Source organism: Cyclopterus lumpus, chromosome 7 (genome assembly GCF_009769545.1).
Source record: "Cyclopterus lumpus isolate fCycLum1 chromosome 7, fCycLum1.pri, whole genome shotgun sequence".
NCBI lineage: Eukaryota > Metazoa > Chordata > Actinopteri > Perciformes > Cyclopteridae > Cyclopterus > Cyclopterus lumpus.
Genome location: NC_046972.1, coordinates 22,486,290 through 22,501,461, shown reverse-complemented (window position 1 = coordinate 22,501,461; position 15,172 = coordinate 22,486,290). Strand labels below are relative to the sequence as shown.

General features: G+C 41.9%; 1 protein-coding gene across 1 annotated transcript in view; it reads left to right on the top strand.

The window, feature by feature from the left end:
• Positions 1-996: 996 nt before the first annotated feature.
• Positions 997-15,172, top strand: part of LOC117733925 (membrane-associated guanylate kinase, WW and PDZ domain-containing protein 1-like) — a 77,203-nt gene continuing 63,027 nt past the window's right edge. Inside the window, exon 1 of the mRNA XM_034537869.1 lies at positions 997-1,294. Coding sequence (XP_034393760.1) covers positions 997-1,294 — 298 coding nt within the window. The remainder of the gene's footprint in view (positions 1,295-15,172) is intronic.

Here is a 15,172-nt window from a genome sequence, read left to right as displayed (position 1 = left end):
GTCAGCAATATTAAAGCTATATGTTGATCAAATTAATACAAACACAACACAGTGGATTTACAATTTGTTCTAAAATATTTGCTCTGAACTTGTCACCTCTCCAATAAATAAGAGACTGAATAAAGTTCATGTCTCCTCTCAGAGCTGCTCCCGGTTTGGAGGTTTTGAACCAACAACCTCCCTCTCCTTTAAACCTGCCGCCTCCAGACAGTCTCTTGGTGGTTCGGGCTCCATTATTTATGAATAAAGACTAAACGCCGGCGCTCCTGGGTGGCCGTGAGACGCGGAAGAGTCGCTGTGTAATCCGTTTTGGAAAACGCGTGCGGGGAGGAGCCGTGCACGGTAGCTGTGGGGTCAGGGGAGGATTTGGAGCAGCTGGACGCATGCGCCCCACCACCCCCACCCCTCCTTTCCCACTACTCCTCCATCCAGCGCGCAGGAGGAGCAGATGGGATGAACTTGTCGCGTTACCTCCTTAAAGGAGCCGTCGCCCAACCTGCTCACGGGATAGGTGCACGTTTTAATATTTTTAATTTGTTTGTTTTAAAAAAACAAAAACAATCCTGGGAAGTTTAATTAAAAAAAAGGGTAAAACCAAACAAAACAAAAAAAACGAATTAGAAGATCAATGAGAAGTCTTCGAGTGGATGTGCGCGCGGATTAGACCCCAGAGCGAGGAAGGAACTGGAGCGCGCGCTCTCCCCACGAAAGATGCGGAAACAACAACAATCTGGATTTTGACCCAGCGGGATATTCGCACGCGCTGACCGGGGCAGCATGCCGTGGCTCCGGAGGAGGGTGAGGATGTTCCAGCTCGGAGTGACACCCACACACCCGGAAGTTTTCTGCCAGTTGGGACTATTTCTTTGCTATGCATCGGCTTGTTTTTGCACCATTCCGCGGATATAAGGTTTTTTTTTTTTTTTTTGAGGGGTTTTAATAAAAAATTTTAATTGGTGGGGGTGGGGGGGGGGGGGGGGTGACCCCTGAGTCACCATGTCAAAGGTCATCCAGAGGAAGAACCACTGGGTCACCAAAGTGAACGAGTGCCTGGTCGGCCGGGACGCGCGCGGGGAGCTGAGCGTGCGTCTACGCGGCGGCGCCGAGAACGGAGAGTTCGCGTCCGTGGGGCAAGTTGAGGAGGATGCGGTGGTTCACCGGGACGGGGGCCCGTGCGAGGGGGAGCTGCTCCTGGAGGTGGAGGGGCTGCCCGTGTCGGGGTTACCCCTCTACGACATCTCCACCGTCATGAAGGGCTGCGAGGGTCCCGTCCGGTTGAAAACCGTGCGTCAAGGTAAGAGACCGGAGAGAAAGTCAGCAGTGTGTGTGTGTGTGTGTGTGCGTGTGCGCGTGTGTGTGCGCGCGCACTAAAGAGTCCCAGGGGAAGTTGTTTTCATAATTGCCATCGTGGGCACACATAACACGGGGGATGCGTGTGAAGTAGGGCGGAGGAGAGGGTGGTGCTGCTCAGTGCTCTTCCACATCAGCCCCGGCCTCGCAGCCCTCCTGCCCCCATTCAGTCCTCCACGAAGCCTCTCCGGGGTCAGACCTGGGGGGTCACAGACTAGGCCACTTACTGAGGCTGTGACACGCGGTCTGTCTACTGCCAGCTTCCTGACATGGAGGACTTTATTTAGCCCACTTTGTCTGCCTGAGGCCAAAGGGCTGGCATTGTATGGAGAATATTCAATTTATTTTATATATATATATATATATATTCTTTATCCTAGTGGGCCTGTGTTTGGTTGATGTAATTGCTTCCTAAGAAGGGAAACAGCCCATTTAAACAGCTTTAAAACTTTAAAGGAAAACATTTGATTAAAAAAAAATATATATATTAAAAAAAAATTATATATATATATTTATTGCTATCGTGATCTGAGATTCGATATCCTCTTACATTTTGGCAATCTTAAAAAGGGCTTTATTGTAGTCTTTTCCTGCTTTATTCTTTATTACAGTGAAGTAATGTCATTTACACTCGGTTAGTCATAATACTGATGATCGCTGCTCATCATCTGAGACTTCCACAAGCTGCTGCTGCTCAACAGCTGTGTGTACTAACAGTAGCCATGTTTGTTGTTTACATTCATAATGATCATTTTGGGGGCGGGGCTTGGGAGGAAGGCCTGAAGGCTGACTTAGAGGCTTGTTTGCTACTTTCATTGTAAACGTGTCGGCCACACTGCTGGCTTTTTTGGGGGGTTTTGGATAATGTGTACAATCTAGCGTACACTTACCAGCCGTGCTTTTTTAAAAAAAGTTCACTGTCACCTTTTAATGGCTGGTTGTTTTATCTGCTTGTGTCCGCAACTTTTTTTATTTTCACTATAATTGTAATTGCTTAATTGGCCCTTGCAGTAAAAATAAAAATAAATGCGGAGGTCACGTCCTTAAATGTCTAGTTTTTTTTTTCTTCTTCTTCTTCTTCTTCTTCTTCTTCTTCTTCTTCTTCTTCGACCAGCAGTCCAAAAACCAAAATAATAAATCAGTTCACTTTGAAAATATGACAAAGAGAAGCAGCAACTTTTTGCTACGTCGCAGTCTTTCACTATTTCTGCTTGAAAAGCCCAATTGATTTGTCAACTAATCTCTCTGGCTCTACTTCTTCCCGTAAAGTAGGGTTTGTTTTTAGAGGGATGGTGGGCGGGGGGGGGGGGGTGGTTGAGAGTGGGACACCACTCATGGGCAGCGAGGGTTATTTCTGGAAGTGCCCCCTGCGTGTTGTGATGAGCTTGACCCATTGCCCACGGTCTGCTGCATCTGCATCTGTCTGAGAGACGGCTGCAGGGACTTCTTCTTCTTCTTCTTCTTCTTCTTCTTTTTGTCTTTCTTCCTGTCGGCCAAATCCGGATGTTCTTTAATGAATAGGTCTATGAGGTGTTACGCATGTAACCCATTTTTCCCAATATGCCAAAAACTGTTCCAGTTTGTAGTTGACAGATGCTGTTATCTTCTCCATGTGGTAAATGTCCATTGTAATTTGTATATTTCACCTCCAATGTCTTTCCATAAACGCATAATCACGTTAACTTCCCCCACCCCCCAATCGCTCACACATTAAATATTTGACAAAGCTCTCTGTAAATCATTAACTGTGTTATATAACCGTGGTTTTGTTTCAGCGTGGCGTCGTCGTCTTTCTATTGTACTGTATTGTCCATGTAGTGGACGCTTGACCTCTGGAGCTATTTTTAATATCCTCTAACAGTTTCCTAATTATTCTGAACTCCCCGTGGAAACGCTTTCTCACCCCTATTGGAGACGTGAAGTTTGTCATGAATCCGCGTCTTCATGCGGATTCTCCTTTTCTGTAATTAAAGGAGGGGGGATGGGGGGGTAGTCTTCTATCGGAGTAGCTCACAAGACCTCCATTGTGCCTCGCAGTCTGTTTGGGGGCTCCCGTGCAGAACCAAAGGGAAAAAAGACGGATCGGATCTCCCTCCAAAGAGCTGTGGGCTCACGTTACGGGAGGCCGCCTCGGCTCGGTGCCGCCGGTGGAGACGGTGCCGGTCGTCATCGTGTTAGTGATACTTCAAGCAGCCCCGCAGGTGGGCTGCTCCCACTGAGGAATGCAGGAAGAAAACCACCCGAGTGAAGTGAGATTCCTGTGGTGGAAATGTTGGACTGTTTGCACTCTGGTGGTTTTGATTCTGGGTTTTGATTAAGCTCCCAAAACTGTGTGAAGGAGTGACAGATCTGTTATTCACATGGCAAAAGACACACTAGGATCTTTGATTTAAGTTCAATCTTTTGACGAAATGTAATTTTAGTTGCTAATATTTAATTATAAATTAATTTTCTTCTGTCCTCGAAGCATTTTCTAGGTTGTCGCCATCTTTGTTATGTGTAGTTACCACGGTTACAAGCGTCATTCTACGTAGACTTTACATGCACGTAGTTGGACGACTGCACAATAGTGAAGCCAAAACATCCCGGGTATGGGAGCGGCCATCTTGAGATTTTTTTACTTCCTGAGGAGTAACGAGGTCCCGCCCACACACACACACACACACCCACACGCGAGCCAATCACCAGCCCGAGCACGGCCACAGCTTGTTGGCACGAGCCACCTAGCTGCTACATTAGCATCATGGTGACAACTAACCATAATATCACCAGAAGTACATTCACGATCAACATTACACAGATATGGAAAGTGAAATGTACTTTTATAGCATCAAATAACTAATTAAAACCAAAACTTATCTGAAAACATTACTCTTAAACATGATAAGAACTGCCTAAAATGACAGAAACCGTTTGTTGGATAAATGTATTTCACCTGTATTTGAAAAGGGGGGGTCGAGATGTTTTATTTCTAGACAATTTTAAAGCCTTGAGTTTGGCATTTTGCCCGTCGTCATCTTAGTTTTTGTTTATTTACAACTAGAAGTGACACAAGAGGGTGGAGCAAAGTAAAAAGGACCGGTGTGAAAGATGAGTACATTTTATGATATTGCATAATTTTGGGGTTAAAGTACAAAGAGGGAGTACTTTCGGGCACGTTTGGACTTTGACCCACCGGCGTGGCTCGTGTCTGTTGTCATCAGTTGAATCACAGGTGAAACGTTTTGTCTCTTGACTGTTTGATGGGCATTTGATAACAGCGGTGTTTTTGTCAAGGTGCAAAGGTCATAGAAACGTTATTTGAATGATACTTGGTGGTTTATAGAAGAGGCTAATTTCAGTTTATGCATTTAAGAATTAAATAAAAACAATGAACTACACTTTGATTTACAACTTGGACAGAGTCTTCTTGGTATTTTAGTTTTTCCCCTTTTTTAAGTTAAAACCAGAAAACCCCTCCTGGACTAAAACAGCCTGGCGGTTTATGGTGGTCCGATCAGAGGCGGGGTTGACCCGGGAGTCTGATCTCCTTCACTTGAACCCAGCCAGAGGGATTCGAGGGCAGCCTGCTGGATGCCGGGCATTCCTGAGCGGTGGGGCCAGGAGTTCACCGGTACACCCGGTGAAACATCCAGACTTCTAGACATCGAACCCTCTATTTCGCTCCCGGTTCAACCCTCCTCACGTGTCACTTCCTGCTTCCTGCTGTCGCCCGGCTCACCTGACAGGGTGGCATCGTGATCCATCTGTTTTGAACTGTTTTTTTTTTTTAAAGCTTTAAGCTAAATTGTATGACGGTACTGTGATGAAACGCACGGTGATAATATTGTTGTTTTTGTTTCATTTGTTGAAAATAACAAAAATAAATCAACATTTCATGGTTAGAAAATGGCACAAAACGGCATCTCGTGTTTTAAATCGTCTCTTATCTTGCAAGGAAAAGTTTGATCTGTGTCGTGAAATCAAAGTAATCCAGAAGCCTCAAGAACCCGAACAACCATTTGCTTCTGAAGAACCCTTTTTCTTTTAAAGAAAGGGTTTCCAAGAGTTCCATTAAGGACACTTTTTCATTCAGAGAACTCTTTTTGAAAGACGGACCTCTTCAAGGGTTGTTTAAAGGTGTTAAAAGACCCTCCCAGTCCACACGCCCACAAGAACCGTACTTGTGAACCGGGATTGTTGTGGGTTGCACCACGTCGTCTATCCTGTTAAACTATAACCAATGTTAGGGTGGAGAAAGACCTTTGGGTAATGGAGAACATTGTTATAGAACCAGTTCAAACGACTGAAATTAAAGACTATTGTGTGGACGCGTGGATTCATCTTTAATAAAACTGAACAGCCTGGCAGAACTGATATTGAGTAAGTGTTGAATGTTCTGTGGGTAGTCCACAGAACCTCCACCCTTAAGAACTGAATGGAATTAACCCTTGGAATATAAAAGGGTTCTCAGGGAAAGGTTCTTGTCAAACCCCTTAGAAGGTGGAAAGGTTTTGTATAAAACCTCAAGAGAGGGTTCTGGGTGGAACCATTACTTCACGGAATGGTTTTCTGGAGAACCTCACATTAGGGGTTCTGGGTGTATAACCTTTCAGAGATGGTTCTGGGTTTAACCCTTTATGTTGGGTTCTATGAATAACGGTTTCAGACCTTCTAGAAGGTTCTACCAGACATTAAAAAAGTTTCTCCTATAAGGACAAGGTAAATAACTTGATACTGTTCTAGTTAGCACCTTTTATTTCTAGTGGGTCTTGTTAGCACCCTTAGAACGTGGAAACGCTTTTAATTAAACCTCCAGAGAGGAATCTGGGTGGAACCATTACTCCATGGAAGGGTTTTCTGGCGAACCTCACATAAGGGGTTCTGGGTGTATAACCTTTCACAGATGGTTCTGGGTTTAACCCTTCATGTTGGGTTCTATGAATAACGGTTCCAGTTGGACCTTCTAGAAGGTTCTACCAGACATCAAAAAAGGTTATCCTATAAGGACAAGGGAAATAACTTGATACTGTTCTAGTTAGCACCTTTTATTTCTAGCAGCCTTAGAACGTGTAAAAGCTTTTAATTAAACCCACAGAGAGGAATCTGGGTGGAACCATTACAAAGGTTCTCTGTGGAATGTTTTATAGGGCGTGCTGGGGGGGGGGGGGGTCTAGGTACAACCCTTTGTGTTGGGAACCAAATGAGCGAAGTAACGACAATGGTTCCAGTTGACTTTCTCTGTTCTAGTTCCGCGTGTCGGACCCCGTTGTGTAAAGATCGTATCACGTGTCACGTTGCTTCTCCGGTCGTGAAGGAGGCTCACACACACCCAGAGGACGTGACGGCTCTGGAGACACAGATCTCGTCTCCCAGAATGCAAGTCTCTCATATTTCCTTAAGTATGAAGCGTTTGTCAGTCTTGATTTGGTGCAAGCGACTGCATACGTACATCCCTGGAAGGCCTGTCAACCGCGTTCTGTAGCCTCTGCTTTTTACTTCTTCCTTCCACACACACTGTCCTTTTGTACCCGCTCTGTGTTTTACAGCAGCGGTGGTTTGCATGTTCTTATCTTCTCACACGGACTGAGAGTCATTGTGAGAAACTCTGGATGTGATCAAAGGAACTGTTTAAATAATATATATATATATATATATTTATGTTTTTAATGGTTTATATACCTTGCTGTTGCTTTGGGGATTGGCGTACAGCGCTAACAATGGCGAATATTCAATATTGTAATGTTCCAGTCTGCTAACTTTAGCCATGTAACGGGTGTTTATTCTCACTTTTTAATTAATCTCTATTTTGGGCATCAAACCTCGTGTGCCTGTATCACAGAGTAGTGAAAACAATAACTGGCATCGAAGGTCACATTTTGGGAAATTGGATCAGATCTGTCAAAACAGTCAACATTTTAGACTTTTTTTATTTATCTAATCAAAAGTCTTCTTCTTGTGTTTCGGCATTTAATATTAAAAAGCCGTGGCTCCCTTTTTAACATAAAAAAAACTGGATTTAGTAGAAAGATTTGTTTATTTTTCTCGTTTTAGTATTTGTGTCAAAATGCAGGTATATGGTGTATAAGTATTTCATCTTTGATTAATCTGCTTATTATTTTCGCGATCAAATCATTTCCACCTGTGGTCTGAAAAATGTCCATGTTGACGTCTTTCGGATGTCTTTGTTTGTTCAAATGTCCAAAACCCCCAAAAGATATATACAGTTTATCCTCCATAGAAGGTTGAGAAAACCAACGATTATATTCACATTATTTTTTGCTCAAGTCCAACTGAAATGGATCAAATGGAAGTTTGTTTGCGATTTTAAAGAATATAAATGCCATAAATGTGGTCGGCTTACATTTTGGTAAACGACGTTAGCTCGAAAAAAGGAATTCTCCGGATAAAGGAGAGTAAAACCACGTGAAGAGGCCGTCCTCCTCCGCTGCGTTCCGGTTACATTATCAGTCAAAGGCATGGAGCGCCCCTCAGGGGTTTGTTTTTAATCTTTTGTGGTCCACATGCATCGTGTTTCACCTCCAACACCGAGACATGTTCACCGTGCAGCGAATACTTCTGGGAAACCCAAAAAAAAAAAAAGGGTGACCCAATTCCCAACAGGCTTTATTGATATATCGGGAGAATTTAGCATTTTTTTACTGCCATTTCCACATCACCTTATCATATATTGAACAGGTAAAACAACCATTTTGTTGTATGTACATGTTTTTGAAAACATAGACATGTTAAATACATAAATAAATGCATTTTTGGTGGTTAACAGGCTCTTGCCCCCCCCCCTCTCCTCGTCATAATAATCACAATTTAATCATCTTTTGATGGAATCGCGTTGTGGTGAAATCATATCTCGAGATATCGTGATACACGAGCACGTCTTCTAAATTTATAATAAATAACAAGCACAGACGAACAGCAAATCAGATTAAAGCTCTTTAATCAAATGAGAGAACACTGTATTTTCATTTGTCGTATTTTATTCACACGGGAGTATACAAAACCATGTGGTTATTTATTTATTTATTAATTCAATTACCAGAAAACATACTGACATATATGTATTGTTATTGAGATATGAATTGACCTGTGTTTCTGCTTTAAAACGACTGGATTTAAAGAGTGCAGTTAGTCACTCTGAGGAGGAGCAGCGGGTGTGGGAGGGGCTTAGGAGGGCGAGTGGGAGGGGCTTAGCGAAACGTTCAATTACGACAACAACAAAAAAAACTGCCTTTTTAGTTAATTTACCACGTTTATACGGTTTTCACGTGACTACAGAGACGCGTATGCATGTGGATTAGAAAGTAATGCGACAAGTGTTATATACCGTGTATAGTAATTCCTATTTTTCAAATTGATTGACAGGTTTCCCGATAAATTGATAAATATATGATATTCAGAACGACTTCACAACGTCGATAAAGCTCTGTGAGTTCTGTTCAGTCGCATCTGTATTTGGCTTTTATTGCTGAACAGCTGGGTGCGATTATTATTATTATTGATGTTCCAAGGAAGATCAACCCTGATTTACACTTCACTAAATGTTATTTTATTACAAAATAACATTAAAAAAACAGCTCTCATGTGACACACAGAGCAAAAGGAGAGAACTTTTTTTTTTTTTAAATAAAAAGGGTGAATAATATAAAGGATAAATGTTTATTATCAAATACTGCAGTGTAATGCCATTTACTTACTGTCTCTTATCAGCTCCCCCTCTATTGTCTTGTCAAGAACAGTGTTGTGTTCATGTTGAATGCTTTCTGTATTTCAATAATTACAGCGTTATATTTTTTACATTTACATATACTGCACTGTTTCTTAACATTTCGCGTTATTTGTAAGACATATCGTGGAGATAAATGGACATTTTAAGCTACGCTCCTGCTAGATTCACACATCTGGAAGGGATTACGCAGCATTACAGGCTCCCGTTTCATACGCTCATGGATCACAGTTCTACTTTTAGTCCGTTTCTTTGGTTTTTGTTGTGCTTGTCAGTAATTACACCTTCCTCGAGATTCAAATAGCATGGTGTGAGGAACGATCTAATTTCCCCGAAGGTCCTCTGTCATCATGCCGGCTTTGACAAGCTGATGCAGGAAAACCACGTCTCCAAAGGAATCGTCCGCGCCCTTTGAACTGTTACGCGTAAATGTAATTAACGTAATTAGAGCTGCGACTATACTGATTATTTCGAGTGGAGCGGTTGGACTTGAAGAAGCAGTGTGTAGGATTCGGAGAACTACGGTGGCCTTCAGGTGCCAATATAACGAAATCTCTTTAAAGCCGTTGTTTTTGGTTTTTGTCCGTTCTGGGCTACTGTAGGAACACAATGGCGGTTGCAACATGGCAAACATTTAAAAAAACAACGACATTATAATGAATATTTAATTAGATTTCTGCAAAAAAAAGAAAAAAAAAAAAGAAGAAATTCTCCTAAATCTGGATTTTTTAAAATTATTTTCTCGATTTTAATTGTTTTGTCTACACGGCAGAAAAAAATGGTGAAAACCCCGAGACGACGTCATCAAATATTACATTTTGTCAAAGATATTCAGTCATAAAAGATATTCAGTCATAAAAGAGGCTTGAATCAGAGACATTTAAACTTTTTATTTCTTAAAAAAATGACTCAAAACTGATTCATCGATTATATAAATGGTCGCCAACCAATTCAAAGGTCTGCACGATGATCCTCGGAGGATTTCTCTTGTATCCCCCTCCCCCCTCCTCCTCATAAGCTCTTGAGAGGGCTGACCCGACCCTGTGAAGCGCCCGATATCCCGACACTAATATTGACTGTTTTAACCCGAAAGCTTCTGACGGCGTGCGGCGGTTAAAACAAGTCGAGATCGGTCTTAAAGGAAAAAGTTAAGCTTGAATTAGTCCTGTGACCCCCTGGTGGTACTTGGGAGGTTGTGAAGTTCTTTTGATTGACAGGAGACGGCGTGTTAATATTTAATGAGTTACCGGGTTGAGGAGGAGGAAATGTTACTTTTCCTGAAATGTCCTCAGCTATTTACAAACAAGTTGTAGATTATACTTGTGTAGTAGAAATTCTTGCAGTTGGACCGTAAAGCATTAAATATAATCTGTTTATCACATCGTTCTATATATGCAATGAAATCACAGCCTTAAATATATATTTTTTCAGATTATCATTTTTCCATTTATCATTCAGTCTTAAAAAAAATTAATTTAATTAATTAAATAAATAATGAAAAAATATTCCATCCAAGCTTCCAATTTGACGTCTTGTCCAAACACACTAAAATTCAGTATACTGGGATATAACGTTTTTTTTCTTCTTTTTTCTAAATGTTTGCTTGAAAAATGACCAACGATGATGATTTGGGGCGACTATGGGTCAGTGGTTAACATGCCCGTCTTTCAATCAAGAGCTTGGCAGTTCAATCCCCGCCCTAGTCGATGTGTCCTTGAGCAAGACACTTAACCCTGCATTGCTCCCCGTAGCTGTGTCTACGGTGTAAAGTGTCTTTGAGTATCTAGAAAAGCACTATATAAATTAAATGGATTATTATTATTATTATTATTATATGACATAATATAATATATAATATAATAAAAACACATATATATAATAAAAACAATAAAACTTTACATAATATATAAAAACATATATATATAATAAAAACAACAAACATAGACATAATATATAATATAATAAAAACAATAAACATAAATATGCTAAATAACAAAATACTTTAAAACCAGTAAATATGATGTATTATACTCAAAAATCTCAATTGACATGAATGACATAAATATAAAGACATTCAGTGGCTGTAGCTTCTTTTTTTTTAATAGTTAGTCTGGTTGGATTTTCTTTATAATGTTTATCCAAAACAAACCACCGATGTTTCCTCGTAAATAAATACCCCAAAAAAACAATAACGGATCGCTTCCTGTGCAGCAGAGGAAGTTTCCTGGCAAAGAGGGAAGTCCTGAACTGAATGTGTGTTCCACAGCAAAAGTCAGTTTTATTTATTTATACCAAACAGCTGGGCTGAAGCTGTTGCCAATAGAGATGTTATGTCACGCTCTGAGCCCTCTAGTGGTAGAGTCGTGTACTGCTCCCAAGGAGGGCCTGTTGTCATTGATTTAAATAGTTTATAAAAGAACTGTTAAAAAAATACCGTACTAACATTATTAACAGTAAATATGTGCGAGAAGAATAAATGAGAAAACTTGCTGATGATAATAATTTAATTTTAAATTCGGAGATGCTTTTATTCTGAAGGGGCATGGAAGAATACCCTTGCAGCTACCTTTTTTTAAAAAAATATATATATATATTTTTTTTCAAAACTTCCTCTACACAACCAGGCCTTCATTAACTGACACATTGAAGCATTTTGTGAACATAAAAATATATGTTTTATTTTGTTATCTTCTATCCATATTGGATAAAGTTCTGTTGCCGTTCACAGAGATGTTCCCCTCCTCCATGTTGCACCTTCCCCACGACCACAGACACAGGAGCTGGAGTCAGAAAGTCACCTTTTGACCTCCAGAGGTTGTTTTCCCATGATCTTTACCCCAGAGTGTTTTTACAAGGTCAACAAGGTCAATTACACCCCTCACGACTTCAAACGGGTTCAAGGAGGTTCAGACGCGACGGTGTTGTGTTGTCCATCGTATATCTCTGTCCTGGCAGGTGGAAGGACGTCTTGTTGTCTAAATCGAAGCGGCTTCCTCCATCTGATATTCTCGTTAGTGTCAAAAAGAAGGTTCCGGTGTTGTGGTTCTAGTTAGTCACGGGGGCTTTTTTATTTTATGACCAGTTGGCGTCCGGCGTCACCGTCGTCTCTGTTGTGATGGAAACGGCCCTGCAGCCTCGCAAAAGGTCGTAGATACTGTCGTCGTATAAATAAAGTAGTGTATATATATATATATATATATATATATATATATTTACACCTCAGAGTTTAAGTGTTCACAGTCTCGTTGACGTGTTGCATGCAAACAGCTGTGTGTGTGTGTGTGTGTGTGTGTGTGCGCGCGTGCGTGTGCATCTCGAACTCATCTGCGTAATACCCATAAGACATTGCTCCGGCACCGCAAACGGATCAATCCTGCTCTGCTGCGTTTGTTTGTTTAAAACTGTCGTACAATTAAAGAAGAACGCTTCTTTCCTCCACAGAGTAAAGTCCAAAAAGGCCAAAAAGATGTCGAATTTACAGTAAATCATCAACAGCTGCAGCTGATCTTAAATCCATAAATCCATTTATCATTTATCCTGCTGTACAAACACGTCTTGACCTAAAACAAACAAAAAATAAACTCACATTTCCCCTTCAGTCCGTTTTTTTTTTTTTTTTCTTTCACAACACACCAATCCACCAACAATCTTGACACATGCCTCCGCCAATCAAATCACTCGCTGTGTGTCTTCCAGCCGGAGCTCCAGGGTGACGAGAGGCAAGAGGGCGTGTTTAAAGAAAATAAAAATAGAGATGATGATGATGACGATGATGATGATGAAAGGTAAATATCGGTTTCTGGTACATTTCAACTCAAACAACGTGCAGATTTCTTCTGTTTTCGGACAGTTTGTTTTTCAAGCTTCTGTCCGTCCGAGGGAGGAGGGGGGAGGGGGGGGGGGGACCTCAAGGCTGCAGCTGTTTGTCGGATGTCGGCAGCATCTGGCAGGCGCTGAGGGGTGTGATGCATCGGTGTGTGTGTGTGTGTGTGGGGGGGGGGGGGGCACCGAGAAGACAAATACTTTGAGCTGAGCGGGTCGGGTCGGGTCAGGACGAGAGAGGACGGGGGAGTGTGAACAGTCATTTTGGGTTTTTTTTGGGGGATAAAAACAAATGATGACAAAGATGCTGCGCTTCGTCATCTTACACTCTCTGGCGGCCATATTGAGATTTCGGACATCATAGTCCAATAATTGTGAAAGCCCTGAAAGAAGCGAGCGATTGGTCGCGGGTCCTGTTCCTCCTCCGAGCGCAGCTGTTGTGCAAGTGATACGAGCTCAGAAATGACCCCTTTGACCCTTTGACCTCCCCTTCGACTGGAATATAAATGGGTGTGGAGTGACTCAGATTTGAGCAGGTAAATTCGTAGTTCCTTTTTTATTTTCGGGAGTCTGTTCATCCCGTTTGCTATTTTTATGTAATTCTACGCAGTTTTTTAAAAATAAAAATAATTACATTTTTGTGTCCGGCAATGAATCGACCATTTATTTAAAGCTCTAAAATATCATCAGTGTGTTTCCTGTTAAATTAACACACACACACACACACACACACACACACACACACACACACACACACACACACACACACACACACACAGAGAAAGCCTTCTCCTGGTGGGTGACACCCAGTTTTATGGTTCACAGGTTGTTGTTTTTTTTAACCAGGAAATGCTTTTAAAGGGTCTCAAATTAAAACACGTCCTTCCTTCTTTCGGGCCTTGAACTCATCGCCGGTTTCAACGCGGCATCGGAGAGGTTGTCCGGCCCCGCGGTGCTTTTTTAAAATTTATTTGTGATTTAGTGTTTGAAGGACGCGGGGAAGGAAGGAGCTCCTCAGGAAGGAGGCTGGCTCCATTTTGGAATCTGCCTCGTAAATGACGTCCGATAACTTCGGGGTGACAACGGGCTCCATCTCATGTCACTCATTAATGCGATTATGTAAAATATGTCTGCTCCAGATAAATATATATATATATATATATATATATATATATATATACTTTGTATTTTTAAAGGAGGAGGGGATCTTAATGTGTTAAATTATTCTTTGTAGTGACAGTAAACTGTTATATGTTTTTTAGGGGAAGCACGTGGGAACCTTTTCCAAAGCCGCTCCGTATTTTAGTCGTATTTTTGCAGCTCCGACCCTCCAGTTTTATTCAAAAGGCCTCACGTCCAGAAAGGAGAGGAAGGGAAAGGAAAGGAAAGGAAAGGAAAGGTAAGGAAAGGAAAGGAAGGGAAAGGAAAGGAAAGGAAAGGTAAGGAAGGGAAAGGAAGGGAAAGGAAGGGAGAGGAAGGGAGAGGAAGGGAAAGGAAAGGAAGGGAGAGGAAGGGAAAGGAAAGGAAGGGAGAGGAAGGGAAAGGAAAGGAAGGGAGAGGAAGGGAAAGGAAAGGAAAGGTAAGGAAGGGAAAGGAAGGAAGGGGAAGGAAAATAAATGAAGGGAGAGGAAGGGAAAGAAAAGGAAAGGAAAGGAAGGGAGAGGAAAGGAAAGGAAGGAAGGGGTAGGAAAATAAATGAAGGGAAAGGAAGGGAGAGGAAGGGAAAGAAAATAAATGAAGGGAAAGAAAAGGAAAGGAAAGGATGTGTCCGTGTATCTCATTGCCCGTGGTCATCGGCCCTGGTGAAAGGGCTTTAATCACAGACGGGCCCTTTGTGTGCGGCGGTGACCTTTTAACAGGCAGCCAGTTAGAACTGATGGCTCACGCACCGACTGAAGCTTGATGCTTTCCATCAGCGACAGGGTGGACTCGGTGGTTCTTACGTGTGTGTGTGTGTGTGTGTGTGTGTGTGTGTGTGTGTGTGGGGGGGCGGATACAATGGACGCATTAAAATAGCCGTCTTTTTCTTTACAAACGTGGTACGAAGACGTGTTGTAGTAATAATAATAATAATAATAGAGATCCTGCCATCTGGATTCTGTTGAATTCTCTTTTTTTTGGGGGGGGGGGGGGGGGGGGGTATTTGACAGGAATAGTTTTACGTGTTTATTCCCACATGGTTTAAGATTGACCTTCCTCTCAACCCTTTTCCCTCCTTCTCTTTTTAGTCTCTACAATGGCGCCAACCTTTCTTCTCTCTCTTTTATCCTCCCCTGC